At 44.6% G+C, this 14,648-nt stretch overlaps 1 protein-coding gene across 2 annotated transcripts; it reads right to left on the reverse strand.

Annotated features, from left to right (window-relative positions):
• Positions 1-577: 577 nt before the first annotated feature.
• LOC139554530 (PR domain zinc finger protein 1-like) lies at positions 578-11,926 on the reverse strand. 2 transcript variants are annotated; one of them, XM_071367391.1, is made up of 7 exons: positions 11,764-11,926; positions 10,805-11,102; positions 7,902-8,021; positions 5,967-6,210; positions 3,350-4,257; positions 3,114-3,242; positions 578-2,516 (listed from the first exon to the last, which is right to left on the reverse strand). In XM_071367391.1, exons 2-7 carry the CDS (start codon positions 11,042-11,044, stop codon positions 1,947-1,949), a joined length of 2,211 nt encoding a protein of 736 aa, XP_071223492.1. In that variant the 5' UTR covers positions 11,045-11,102; positions 11,764-11,926; the 3' UTR covers positions 578-1,946. The 2 variants fall into 2 exon arrangements, with proteins under 2 accessions (XP_071223492.1, XP_071223493.1); XM_071367392.1 differs by lacking the exons at positions 7,902-8,021; positions 10,805-11,102; positions 11,764-11,926 and adding an exon at positions 6,574-6,747.
• Positions 11,927-14,648: the final 2,722 nt, after the last annotated feature.

The raw sequence follows: 14,648 nt of genomic DNA on the forward strand, positions 1-14,648 counted from the left end.
TCACATTGTGTTTCACCTTCATCAGGTGTGCCAGTACTCAGTCAGTCATCAACACATCAGTCATCAACACACGTAAATCTAAAAATGTATTTGCGGATAACAGCAGCGTGGTATTTGATCAACATTTCAAACTACGTTCTGGTATGATGTAGTTATAGAAATCCTATTGAATTAAAATATGATTAGAAATTGTACGGGCATGTTAAAAGGTGATGACAATAGCTTGTCAGATTTTCAAAAGAGCTGAATATCCAAAAAGGGGACATCTTTTCAGAAGACATAATCCACATTCAATGTTGCAATCGTTATTAGTACATTAGTATCGTCTGATGGTAAGTGATGCGGATTCTAGTTAACATCAGTGCATACTCTCAGTTCCTCTATTGTCGAAGAAAGTGAACTCAAAGAAGAGTATTGAGTGAGCGGTTGTGTGGAACTTTCTGGAGTTGGGTTATGAGTAAGAGAGGGCGAGAGTATGTGGGGGATTTGTGAGGGGGTGTCTGTGTGTGCGTTCATGTAAGTGTGGAGATACAATTATGGAATTTAAGAAGAGAGAAAAGATAATTCAAAACACATCCAATTTTGAGAAACAATATGTTTAATGTGAGACATTTACTATAAAAGTATCATCAAAATACTGTACAAAAACTACAAATATGTATATATATAAAAAAATCTATTCACGACTCAGAGTAGTAACAATGTTAGAACTGTTCCACCATTTTTGTTTTAGGTTAAAAAAAACCTAGGTGCACATGGATCTAGTTCCAGGCTTTTTACAGTGCTAGTGGTACTTGTGTCGATAGTTTTGGTAAAATACAAAAGACTAGAGCCATTCACCTGAGCATATACAGTAATACTTGGAGCAGACTGAGTAAAGGGTTATGTGCAATACAGACTACAGTACATTTGGTTCTGGCTCACATCTACCACCAGTATAGAGGACGAATGAAATAAAGCTTTATCGACAGTCGGTAGATAACAACTGAATCAAAGAGAAAGAGCTAGAAACACAATGCTATATCAGTATATATTCAGGAACACAATGGGAAAAAAAACAGAACAGAACTGTTGAAAATGTCTTACAAATACAAAATGCATTGTCTTAACCTGTTTTAACAGACAAAAATACAAAGAAGCAAAAATGGATAAAACAAACGTTTTTTCTTTTTTTTTTGCAAGTTTCTGTGCACAAGTATGCACCTCCAATACATCGCTAGATGACTCACAGGAAGTCCTGAGAAGCTATTTGCGTCGAACCGGAACATTATAACAATCTGACTACTTTAAGTTTGCTTTTTTTTCTCCATTTTGCTACATTACATTAGAATACACTATTTAAGTTAAAAAAATAGTTATGCTACATAAGTTAGACCCGTTTATCCTCATATTGTCTTTGATTCTTGTTGTTTTTTGGCAAATACATTCACATAGTTTCAAGATCCCTTGTCCGCCCTTTGAGCAAAAATAAATAAATACACACAAAGACTTGTCCACTAATAAAACATGAAATATCCCAGTAGTAGTTCCTGGCAATGGTCCAGTGGTTTTCCAAGGAATAAGCCTCCTTGGAAGTATCAAGACATGTAACATTACGCAAACAATTCAAAGAATCACTCAACTGAACAAATATAGCTGACAAGCACAGGGTACAGCAAACTCTTTCACACATCCCATGTAAATTACACCTGTAAACCTGAGTGAAAACAGTTGCGAGCACTTCACTGCTAATAAGAAAACACCATGTCTTTGGAATGGTCTTTGTTTTGGTGCGGCTTTCTCATTGGCTTTTAATAGTCTCTCTTCCCCTTGGGGAAATACTTTTTTTTGGCGACAACTTTATCGATTGTTCTCTGGCTTTGCAACATTAAATGGCCTTCTTTCAGGAGGTAGACCCTAAAAATGTCTCACTTATTCCCTCCCCACAAGGGTCCCTCCACTTTGCCCTACTGCCCTTGCATCTTCACCATTGGCCGGTTGTAGAGGCGTACCACGCTAGCCCTCTCCTGATGGGCTGAAGTAGGGCTTTGAGATGAGGTGGTGGGAGGAGCTGGGGTGTTAATGGCCACCGTGAGGGCCTTGAGCAGCAGGGTGGCTTCACTCTGGTCCTCCTTGCCGTCTCGCCCTTCCAAGCTCCGGGCCACCCAGCGCTCGACTGCAGCTTCCACCTGGGCCGGCCCTGCCCCTTCAGGCAGCGTGTCCGCCTCGGGGCTGGTGTCAAAGCGCTCAACCAGATCGCAGATGTGAGCGTGGGCATGGGGGTTAGCGTGGGCCTGGGAAGCGGGGCAGCAGCTGCGCTGGTGGATGCGCAGCGAGAAGCGGTGGAGGAAGGCGTGAGCGCAGAGCGGGCAGTGGTAGGGGCGGTCGTAGGTGCTATGCAGACGTCGGTGCAGCTTGAGGTGAATGTACTGGGTGAACTTGGTGCTACACAGCTTGCACTCGTAGGGCTTCTCACCTGAGTGGAGTCGCAGGTGGGTCTTGAGGTTGCTGGTGCTGCTGAAGCGCTTGTCACACACCTATATGAATAGGAGCAGATAGATGGGAGAGTTCAGGATAGGATGATGCTGTGATAGTAATATCATTAGAACAACTGGGTGAGACCAGGCTCCTGGTTTCTATATTATCAGACAGGGCCTTCCCTGGTTGTGTGCCAGCAGGGTATGACCCTAGACGGGTTATTTTCAGTGGGAGAACCCTACCAGGAAAATAAACATAGGACTGACGCCTTGATCACACCCACATAAACTCAGCAAAAAAAGAAACAGCCCTTTTTCATGACCTTGTCTTTCAAAGATTTTTTTGCTGAGTTTAGCTACAATATAGTGTTCAACAAAAGCCCAGGGATTCCTTATATCACAGGGGCAGGGCAGGGCAGGGCAGGGCAGGGGTTTGTGTTTGTGTTTGTGTGTGTGTGTGTGTGTGTGTGTGTGTGTGTGTGTGTGTGTGTGTGTGTGTGTGTGTGTGTGTGTGTGTGTGTGTGTGTGTGTGTGTGTGTGTGTGTGTGTGTGTGTGTGTGTGTGTGTGATTGCGTCTTTTGTGTGTGCGTGTCTTGTGTGTGTGTGTGTCCTAGAGGTCAAGTAGACTGGAGAAAGCGGATCAAAACACAAACATACCGTGCACTCGTGTGGTTTTTCTCCTGTGTGGACCAGGTGGTGCTTCTGCAGGTGGGCTAGCTGGGTGAAGCTCTTCTGACAGAGGTGACACTGGAAGGGCCTCTCTCCACTGTGAACTCTCAGATGCACCTAAAAGAAAAATGCCTGGATTAGATAGGAACCCACAATGACAGACAATAATAGATTTGGCCACCAAAGAAATCAAAAGGACCACCTATGTCTTCTGAAATCCTCACCTTGAGGTTGGACAGCTGTCCGAAAGTCTTGAGGCAGACGTTGCACTCGTACTTGATCTTGCCGTTCTGTTTCTTCAGGGGGTAGGGTTGGGATTTGTACCGAGGGGCAGCGGGCGGTGAGGGGCTGCTCTTTGGCATGGCCAGGCTGAGGTTCATGGCCTCCTCACAGCCAGAGGGTGACGGCAGGGGTGTCTGGTGCTCTTGCTTGGGCAGGGGGGAGAGCTCTGGGGTGGCTGGGGCTCCATGAGGAGGTGACATATTTGGGGTCCTCTCCTTCAGCTCTCCCTGAGTAGCTCCGGGGTAGGGCAGAGGCACTGGGAGCAGACCAGGCTGGTAGGTCATGGAGGGGTATGGAAGTCCATTGCTACCCAGGTAGCTACTGTGCTGCAGGGGGCCTCTGGAGGGGAGCATCCCAGGGAATGGTGGGGAGTACTGGGGGAGGAGGTGGGGGTAGTGGGGCCTGCTGTATGTGGGGAGAAGCTGATGGGTGGATTGAAGGGGTCTGGAGGGGTAGTAGAGGGGGTAGGAGGACACTAGGCCCTCTCTGTGGCTGTAGAGCCCGTGGAGGGGGAGGTCACGGTGCGTGGAAGGGGCAGTAGGGTGGTGCTCAGGGAAACCGTAGACGTGAGATGCCAGATTGGGCTCTCTCTGGTCGGGTTGAGGAGAGGGTGTGGCTCCCCGGTGGTCCTGGGTCACCTCCTCCTTCTCCATCTTCTGGCTGAAGTCCATGATTTGGTTGTCTGGCGTATCGGGTGGAGTGTCTCTCTCCAGCACCTCTACGTCGATTCTCTCCTCTCCTTCATCTTCTCTCTCGTCCTTCATATCGTCCTTCTTTTCCAGGAGCCAGGTCGGCTGAGGTCGGTGTTGTTTGGTGAACTCAGATTCTCTGACATCTCCGCATATGTGTTCTATGGATGAAGAAAAGACTCAAGGTCAGACGTAGTGTCAATCTATCCAATCCACACAATTATACAACTTCAACACTTCCTTCAATAGGAGAGTACTGATTGACAAATGCAAAAGTTCACAGTCTTAATGAGGGGAGAAGTGACTAATGACACACCACACTCGCACACTCACATCCTCCCTGGCACTCCCTCTTATGGTAAATGAAGATGATGTTTTCAGTTTTTAGATGACACTTCAAAGATAGTACTTTTTTTCATTTTGAGAAACGTGTGTGTGTTTAATGTGTGGGTGTATGTGGGTATGTGTCATGTAGGCTTGATAGTAAAACAAAGTGCTTTCATTTTTGGGACGTTTCTGTCGCAAGGTGTGAATTACCCTACACGCGCATTTTTCTCCAAACCGCAGGAAGAAAGACATTTGGAAATGCGGCTTCAGACTACTGACATTTTAATTGGAAACCTTGTGGTAAAAAAACAGGAATTGCCTGTGCGCATGGAACACGATGTACACACCATAGGCACAGGGCAAAGAAACATTTTTGTTTACTGGCTTGTGGTCATAGAGAAAAAGGGTTGCTGATTTATGTGAGTAGCTGTGTACCTTCACTGACACATGACTTATTGTTTAACAGGAATTGCCTTCCACCAGGATTAAAGGGAAAGTCAAACCACTGTAGGCTACAGTAGTGAATTAAACCATGCATTCGAGTGACAATTCAAAGCTTAGGCATGACGTTTCCATTTTCACCTGTTCAGTGCCAACCTGTTCAGTGAACCTGTTCATCCTAGCCTATTTGCTATAGTCTTTATCAGGGGTTGCCAAGTGTGTGGAGTACATAGTAAAAAGGACTGTGTAAATGCTGTTGTCATTGTAGCCTAGTCAACATTAGTCAACAGGTCGAATGACTGTGCAATGTAATTATAGTGTAATAGGGTATGTCTCCTTACAGAGTTTCTGGCAACAACACTATTTGTCATGTAATGCATGGACACTTTGCCATACCTGAAAATACAGCTGACTATGACTCATGGACTTTACCAGGCATTGTTGAGAAAACTTTCCTACTTCCTTTGAGGTTTCCCCTGTGTTGTGTCAAAAAGAGTGAGTGTGTGTGGGTGAGGTGTCTTCTACATTAAGGCAGGTGCAGCCGTCTATTGTGTTTTGACCGTAAATTACCCAACCATGACCATGACCCGCTCCAGAAAGTAAATAAGACAGGAAACAGTTCCCGTCGCACTCAGTCCCATTGTCTACCATCTGATAAACTCTTGAGATATTTTCAATATGAGAAAGATACTTCTTGTTTCCTTTGAAGACAACAATCATGAAAGTCTGATCAGACAAAAAAAATGGCTCACTTTTGTGTCATTTTATCGAGCAGACAGATTTAAATCGCATTTGTATCTGCTCCAGGTATGAAAAGAAAACTGTCTCGGTGTTCGTCACACCTGACTGTCTTTTACTACATTGTCCTCTCACCCACTGACAGATTGTCATTGAGTTCAAGTGTCACAACAAAGGAGAGCACTGCATTGTAGTAACAGAAAAAAAAGAGAGAATTAGAGAGTAGACGGAAGGAGCAATTAAATGAGAGCATAGAGAGAAAGATGAGTAGAGAAAAGAGTAGAGGGTGGGGAATAAAGAAGGGGAGGACTCGAGGAGAGTGAACAGGTGAGAGGAGGGCAAAATAATCAAAGATGGTACTCACTTTGTTTGAGCTCGTCTCCCGGTTGGCTGCACAGTCTCTGGGCGAACTCTTGGCTGTACCACACCAGCAGCTCCTGATTGGCCTCCACAGGCCGGATGGTGTAGAAGTAGACGTCGTGTCCATTCTGACACGCCACCAGGTTCTGTTCGGACAGCGAGCGCGCCGGGTTGACGTAGCGCATCCAGTTGCTGCTCCGCACGTCATAGCCGTCGATGAAGTGGTGTAGCCTCCCTCTGTTATAGATCTGAGAGGGAAAAGAGAGGAGAGGGATTAGAATACCATATCATAATAATACAATCAAGTAATAGAATAGAACACACCCACACACACACAAGCACATTTGTATTTAAACGCAGCGTAACATCAGACACACCACATTAGTAGATGAGTTAGTACACAACTTTGTAACTGACTGATTTCTACTTTGGTGCATTCACTCATGACTGAACTATTCGTTGTAGTTGCGGAGTTGCTAAGCTGACAGCCATTGACACCAGTTATCAAAGTATATATATATATATATATATATATATATATATATATATATATATATATATATATATATATATATATATATATATATATATAGAGAGAAATAATAGTTCACCTCTGCCATGGGCAGAATAGTCTCCTATATCCTCTTCCAATGAGCTGGTTATTGTTCCACTTGTGTTGTGTCCTGAGTGTGTGTTCCTGAGCTACTGTCACTGTCTGGTGTGAAATCAGCGCTGTCACTGCTTTTATCAGCTGCTACATTATACTGACAGAGAGGGGGCGGGGCAAAGATCTTTTTTCTCTTTTTTCTCTCTCACTCTGGTTGGGGGTTTCTCTCAATATGCTCAGACCTGAATGGCTGCTTCCCACCAGGAGATACAGTACATCACAATACTGTCAACCCTCCACATTTCCATTACATTTCCTCACTTTTCAACTTCTCAATAATGTATTAAATATTGGGAGCACTTGTAATTGTTTTTACTGTTACCTCCTGAGGAAATGTACAGTGGCTGTGTTGGCAGACACTCAAACACACACATACTGTACACGGCACGCACGTCTACACCTGCCCGGCGAGCGAGCGTCGACATACTCTCAAGGCAAGTCCGACTTTCATTATTGCAGTAGTAGGACGGGAAGGGTCTGGCTTACAGGAGGAAATGCCAGAAGAAAGGTGAAAACGTAGGACAGAAAGCCTTAATGGGGAAACGACTCAGAGAAAACTCCTGAATGACATAAGTCACTGCCGTGAGACAGAGGGGACGAGGGTGTGTGGGAAGGAGAAGAAAGTGTGTATGAGAGAGAGAGAGAACGGGACACTAACAATCACTTCCTGTATGTCAAACTTGGTGAAAGGGACTTGAGCTCTGGGAAAGCAGTTAGTGTTACTGTGAAGGACGCTAGAGTTGCGTATGTGTAAAGATCCACTACTTCCTCAAAAATCTGTTCACAAGCCCTGAATACCTCTGGGCTTCTGTGCAATACATTTTGGTTTCCTTTTAGATGGGAACTGACTGACTTGGTGTGAAACTGTTTAACCACTTTTGCTTCTTCTTCTAAGAATAATTGGAGAAGAAAACTAGGACCAATTTGTAGTCAAATCTCTTTACCCGTCTCTTTCGAGAAACAGTTCCCATAGATTGTTGCTCGATAAGGCATTGAGATTTCCCCCCCTAGAACCCACAGTATCATTTTATTCACGTGGTTTCGTGGCTGTATTTACAGTATGTCTTGATATACAACTCCAGCTGACTGAGAGCAAGTTATAACTACTTTTGTTAATCCTGTTTCCTTTGAGTATGCCAACTCTCATTTGTTGCTGCCAGAATCCTGTTAGGATAAGATAGGAAGAACTATGAACTTTAATGAGGAGGACAATTGGACCACGATTAAACAAACCGTGTGTGTGTGAACTTGACGGTTATTCTGCCTGCTCACCCTCCAGAAGTATTTCCTGTTGGCCTGTTTGGGGACGTTGTCTTTGTTGTGGATGTCACCTTGCAGAGGCCCGAAGCGAGTGCCTTGGGGAATGTACTCTTTGCTGAAAACACCTGTCACCTAGAACACAAGACAATACATCATCAATCACTAATCCATGCTACTAATCATGCTGGCGAGGTAGAGTACAACAGTGAGAATGACCTTCACCAGTCTCTCTGTAGTGTTCAATGTCTACACTCTGAGTCACAGTTTACCAGACGAAAGTTACACCCATGAAGTGAAGAAAAAAAATATGCATCCACAGTTAACTTGAGAGCTGGGACAAGGAAACAGGGAAATAGCTATTGTAGAACCCTCTGCCCTGAGCCCTGACGGCCAGGAATAGCAGCCTGACTCACACTTCAATAGGAATTATTTAGGATGTACTGGAAGTTTGAATAAGGCACAAGTCGTCTCCAAATCAAGTATGAGGACACCCAAGCTTGGCAGGGAGCATCTGTGGGACGCACACATAGCGTGGGGGGTCTTACGGGGTTTTGTCTTGAACCCCCCCCCTTTTCCAAGAAGGAGATACAGGACAACCCATCCCTCGAAATTGAATTTAAAATGAGGAAATTGACTTTTTTGGGGGGCCAAAAGTTACTTCCTTGTGCTCCAAAGTCTACCTACTTGGCCCTTACATGTAAACACAACGAGAGAACCAATAATACTTCTCAGATCATCTTTCAGTTACAAAACTTCCAGTAATAATTAATGGAAAAATGTTCTGTGATAAGTGGGTACAAGAGGGGCAGACAAGGAGAAGAGAGTGAAGGAAGGAAGAAGGGGTGAAGGGAGAGAGGGAGGGAGGGGAAGGAGAAGCTCTGTTGCGTCCTGGCCAGGGGGTGACGGAGGGTGAGACGAGAGCGGGTGTGACAGGGATGTTGTGCGGCCCCGGTGTAGCGTGACTCATGAATGATTTGCAACAGGGCTGCTGGTTAATGACCGCTCAGCCAGGTTAATAAGAAGACCAGGAAGGAGGGAGGGGGGAAAGGAGGTGAGGAGTGTCGCTCGCTTCTTGACTGGACCACGCCACCACTCTCCCTCCCACTTTCCCCTTAGCTGTCCCTGCTCAGAATAGGTCCTCTCACAGCCAGGAAATGCGGCCCGTGACGATGCCTGCCCTGCACCCCAAACGAAAGTTAATCGTTGGAGCTTAACCTACTTACCCCCCCCCCCCTCCCCACTGCTCAGCCCTTCTCTCTTGGCACACCCCACGCCCCATCTGCCACGTGTACTCTCGCACCCCCGGCACGCTTCAGGGTTACGAAGGAATGGTACAACCAATTCAAATCAGCTTACTTTATATTCTCCAAAAATAGGTACATCATAACTAAAAAAGGACACCCCCCCCCAAAAAAAACAGTAACATGAAAATGAACTTGAATTTATCTTTCTGTTGCTCAATAATAACTTTGTGAACAACTGAGGGTGTCCCAGTCAATCGCCATGACTAAACAATGACTAGTAACAAACAATGTCTGGCAAGAACTATTAAGTAGTTCTATAGGTAGTGCATAGGTTTTATTTGTATTTCAATTGTTATGTGTCCGTTTCCTGCTGACTCACACAACCTCTGGCATTGTGACATTTGCTGGGAAACACGCACACATACACATACACACACACACACACACACACATACACACACAAACACACACACAACATAAAAACGCCACAGGTCATATGGATTGCCAAAGCAATTTCCAACTAATCAGGGGAGAAATCGCCATGATGCAGTTATAGAAAGACAACCTTACCAAAAGACAAGCTGTAACATTGAAATGTTGGACTTTACATGTGCGTGTTTCAGTGAGACACTCATATAAAAAAAGTTGTGCCTGGAAGTGCAAGTACTGTATCTGTCTTTCTTGCAAGGACGCAGTAGAAGTTGAGGGTCCCTTTGCCTCTGGTGGAACAGGAATAGACTTCTCTCAACCCCTTGGTGTGAAAGGGAAGTCTTGCACTGTGCAACACGCTGCATCTGGTTTGGCTGATGTCTGTGTTTGTGAGGGTGGAAGGCGACTAACAAAGTCACATAAAGCCTCAACATGAGTTCATAACCACAGTCTTCACACCTCGCAGGCCTAGGCAGCAGCAGAGAGGATGAAAAGACTGAGACAAAGGGGAACGAAGAGTTTGCTCACTCAACCACAGGAAAAGTGAAGAATGACCAAGTGAGAAGTGTGCTAGAGAAAACGGTGGCCTTTGTTTTTCAAGAAGAAAGAGGTGGCTTTTCTACCACAATTTCAAGGTCACTTTTCATTACAGCAAATATTGCAGAACACTTCTTGTATGGTGTCCACTTTAGGATACCCTCAGTCTCAAACTTCATGCTCTGGCAGATACCTTCTCAGGTGAGTCATAGGGTTATAAAGCAAGCCAGTAAGTGGATTTCCTGACACACATAGCCTTGGGATTTTGTGTGTGTGTGTGTGTGTGCGTGTGTGTGTGCGTGCGCGCGCGCGCGTGTGTGTGTGTGTACCCAGAGACATGACTGTCACACCGACCTAGAGACATGGTAACAGTAAAGAGGTTTAGGCCTTTTACCCAAGCTCCCACGAGTTGGCCATTGTGACACACTAAACGGACAACTTTTGCTTGCACCTAACACAATCCTTGACTTCTGGCTCTCTCAGATGAATTTAGACTTAATTCATTCAGAGTGATAGAGTATGCAAGACATTCATTATTCTCTACAAACTACATGAGCATATAGACAGACCAACCCCCAAAAAATGGTGTATCACAGAATATGTCAATGCACAGACATGTCACTTGTACTATATTCCCATCGGGACTTCTAAATCTGCCACATAGAAATGCTACATCATGTGATTTGTATTATGTCAAGTTCCTACCTCATTCTCTGTGTTGTACTCAAAGGTGAGGTTGCGGGGTATGGACATCATGGCTTTAGGCACGCCAATGCTGGGGTCTGCCATCTGGTCAGGGACAATGTAGGTGCAGTTGAGGGCAAAGTCGTCCTCTTGCCACTCACTCATATCTGGGGCTGTCTCCAGCTTCATCTTGATACTCTCTGTGTTGATTTTCTCTCCTTCACTGGACTTGGTTTGGTATGGCGTTACTTTGGTGATCATTTGGTTCACTTTAAGGGCTGGACCCTCTTCTTTAGGTATGTTGGTTAAAGCTAGAGCTCTGGAAGAGAGAAGGGAGAGAAGGGGTGTTACGCTGCTTTATCCTTGCATGAATTCACTAGTGGCATCCATTTGCCTTGCTTGTTGTTGTCACTAGTAGTTGTCTCTTGATACGCACTGTGTTTTGAATTGACTGAAACTGTCTCAATCCCACTGCACGATGAGGTGTGGACAATGTTTGCAGTTGTCAATATAATCCATGGAGCAGAAATGGATGACAAAATTATAAGCAATAAAATAAGCAACAAAACATCCTCAGGTTCTTGTTCAATACCGGAACTGTGAATCAAGTCAATGTGTCATTTCACCAAAAATCTATCCAGATTTTCCATTCAACCCAGGAAGAATATTTAACATATTCCAAGCCCCAATATTATTCTGAATGTCGCCACGGATCACCAAATCCCAGTCCATCAAGTAAGTGTAAATGAGACATCTCCATTTCTCAACCACTGTTGTTGACCATGAGCTATTATCCCAATCATAACTCTATTAGACCCAAGGGGTCAAGTCTATTCGCTGCTGTTCTTTCACTGTCCATTCACTCAGCATTGATTCAAATAGAACATTTCACAATTACTTTACTTGATATTCTGCATCAACAACTTCCGTCTTAAACAGTGGATGTCAGACCTGTTGAAAATAGGAAGCAGTTGACTTACTGTTAGACATTTAGCTGTGGGATCATCATCTCTTTGCTTAGGTCATCACTTCCTCTCGTTTACTTCTCTTCCACTATTTCCCATGTCACTCTCTCTTTGTTTTTCCAGGAATTCCTCCCTGTAACACCCTTTGGGTATCCGTGCTGTGCCCACTTTGCCTCTGACACCAAAACTCCTGAGACACCGTTGGGCCAGGCTTTTTACCCCGTCCTCTCATCCAATGAGAAGCTGCCGTTGGCCATGTGACTGAGAAGATTAGTTTGGACGTGCGCCAACTGACACAAAACTGGTGGCTTTGGACAATGGCATGAATGTACACTTTTGACCGCAAGTGACCATGCACACACGCGTACACATGCGCACACCCAAATGAACACCCCACTGCCCATGGAAGACATCTGAATGAATGAATAAAGGAATAGCAGATGGCTGGCTTGTGGCCACTGAAAAACACACGGATAGACTTTTGCTTGGTTTGGCCCTTAACGAGCAATCTGGTCTGGTGGTACAACCTCCTCAGCCCCTCTCCTTGACCTACATCTTGGCCTGCAACATCTTGCTCTCCGTAATCCACCAGATCACACACACGTACCGTTTTTGTTGTATTCATAATTAAACATTTAGGTGCAAAGGTCCCTAAACAGTCATGCAAACACACATGTACACACACACTTGAGATCTTTTATTTTTGGATTCACAATAAAACACAGAGGTCCAAAGCATCCTTAATAGTCTTATATACTTTCAGAGCGTGAGTGTCAGAAGAACCATCCAAGTTCAGCCAGGCGTGCACAAACACAAAACCTGCCCATGGCATGAGAGAGAGAGAGAACGACATTATGGAAGAGACAGAAAGAGAGAGACTTGGCCCGTGCCTTAGACACCTGTCGGGTGAGCTTCCCTTTCGTCTCAGTCTACTTTCAACTACTTTGAACACATTTCCCCTGTTTAGAGAGTTAGGTCACTTAAGTTCCACACTAACCAGGACAGGAAAAATAACATAAGAAAGCTGAAAAGAAAGGGGAAGTCTGTCAGTTGAATCGACACACATGTGGTAACAAAGTTAGTGTGCCTGTGACATCACATTGCTGTTATCAAACATCGATCGCATGGTGAAATGACTGTATATCATTGTACGATATTACTGGATAATTGGAAAGGGGGGAGTTCATGTCAAATTCAATGCCTCTAGTTTGATTAATCTAGATTTTTACAGGGAAAACCTGGAAATTCAACAAAGCTCAAATAAGCTAAAAAAGTAAACTTTTTTTACACACTTTTTTGGGGGGAGTGGGGAATTAAGTAGTTAGTACATCTTATGCTGAAATATACATATTGACATATTGATTTATAGTTAATAAATAGTTTATTCATGTTTATTTATATACTTTGGATTATAAGGACATTCCATATTTTATGAATCTTATGCGTAAATGTGTTGTGTTTGGGTATTGGGCATGTGTGCATGTATTTCAAAAGCACGTTTCTGCTTGCGGGAACATTTAATTGACTTCACTATATATATACAGTGGGGAGAACAAGTATTTGATACACTGCCGATTTTGCAGGTTTTCCTACTTACAAAGCATGTAGAGGTCTGTAATTTTTATCATAGGTACACTTCAACTGTGAGAGACGGAATCTAAAACAAAAATCCAGAAAATCACATTGTATGATTTTTAAGTAATTCATTTGCATTTTATTGCATGACATAAGTATTTGATACATCAGAAAAGCAGAACTTAATATTTGGTACAGAAACCTTTGTTTGCAATTACAGAGATCATACGTTTCCTGTAGTTCTTGACTAGGTTTGCACACACTGCAGCAGGGATTTTGGCCCACTCCTCCCTACAGATCTTCTCCAGATCCTTCAGGTTTCGGGGCTGTCGCTGGGCAATACGGACTTTCAGCTCCCTCCAAAGATTTTCTACTGGGTTCAGGTCTGGAGACTGGCTAGGCCACTCCAGGACCTTGAGATGCTTCTTACGGAGCCACTCCTTAGTTGCCCTGGCTGTGTGTTTCGGGTCGTTGTCATGCTGGAAGACCCAGCCACGACCCATCTTCAATGCTCTTACTGAGGGAAGGAGGTTGTTGGCCAAGATCTCGCGATACATGGCCCCATCCATCCTCCCCTCAATACGGTGCAGTCGTCCTGTCCCCTTTGCAGAAAAGCATCCCCAAAGAATGATGTTTCCACCTCCATGCTTCACGGTTGGGATGGTATTCTTGGGGTTGTACTCATCCTTCTTCTTCCTCCAAACACGGCGAGTGGAGTTAGACCAAAAAGCTATATTTTTGTCTCATCAGACCACATGACCTTCTCCCATTCCTCCTCTGGATCATCCAGATGGTCATTGGCAAACTTCAGACGGGCCTGGACATGCACTGGCTTAAGCAGGGGGACCTTGCGTGCGCTACAGGATTTTAATCCATGACGGCGTAGTGTGTTACTAATGGTTTTCTTTGAGACTGTGGTCCCAGCTCTCTTCAGGTCATTGACCAGGTCCTGCCGTGTAGTTCTGGGCTGATCCCTCACCTTCCTCATGATCATTGATGCCCCACGAGGTGAAATCTTGCATGGAGCCCCAGACCGAGGGTGATTGACCGTCATCTTGAACTTCTTCCATTTTCTAATAATTGCGCCAACAGTTGTTTCCTTCTCACCAAGCTGCTTGCCTATTGTCCTGTAGCCCATCCCAGCCTTGTGCAGGTCTACAATTTTATCCCTGATGTCCTTACACAGCTCTCTGGTCTTGGCCATTGTGGAGAGGTTGGAATCTGTTTGATTGAGTGTGTGGACAGGTGTCTTTTATACAGGTAACGAGTTCAAACAGGTGCAGTTAATACAGGTAATGAGTGGAGAACAGGAGGGCTTCTTAAAG

This window comes from Salvelinus alpinus, chromosome 26 (genome assembly GCF_045679555.1).
Source record: "Salvelinus alpinus chromosome 26, SLU_Salpinus.1, whole genome shotgun sequence".
Taxonomy (NCBI): domain Eukaryota; kingdom Metazoa; phylum Chordata; class Actinopteri; order Salmoniformes; family Salmonidae; genus Salvelinus; species Salvelinus alpinus.

Coding starts and splice junctions, on each gene's coding strand:
- LOC139554530 (XM_071367391.1), bottom strand. CDS start 11,044: ATGATCACCAAAGTAACGCCATACCAAACCAAGTCCAGTGAAGGAGAG. Junction 8,022..10,804: donor AGTACAACACAGAGAATGAG/GTAGGAACTTGA, acceptor CTTGTGTTCTAG/GTGACAGGTGTTTTCAGCAA. Junction 3,243..3,349: donor GACAGCTGTCCAACCTCAAG/GTGAGGATTTCA, acceptor TTTTTCTTTTAG/GTGCATCTGAGAGTTCACAG.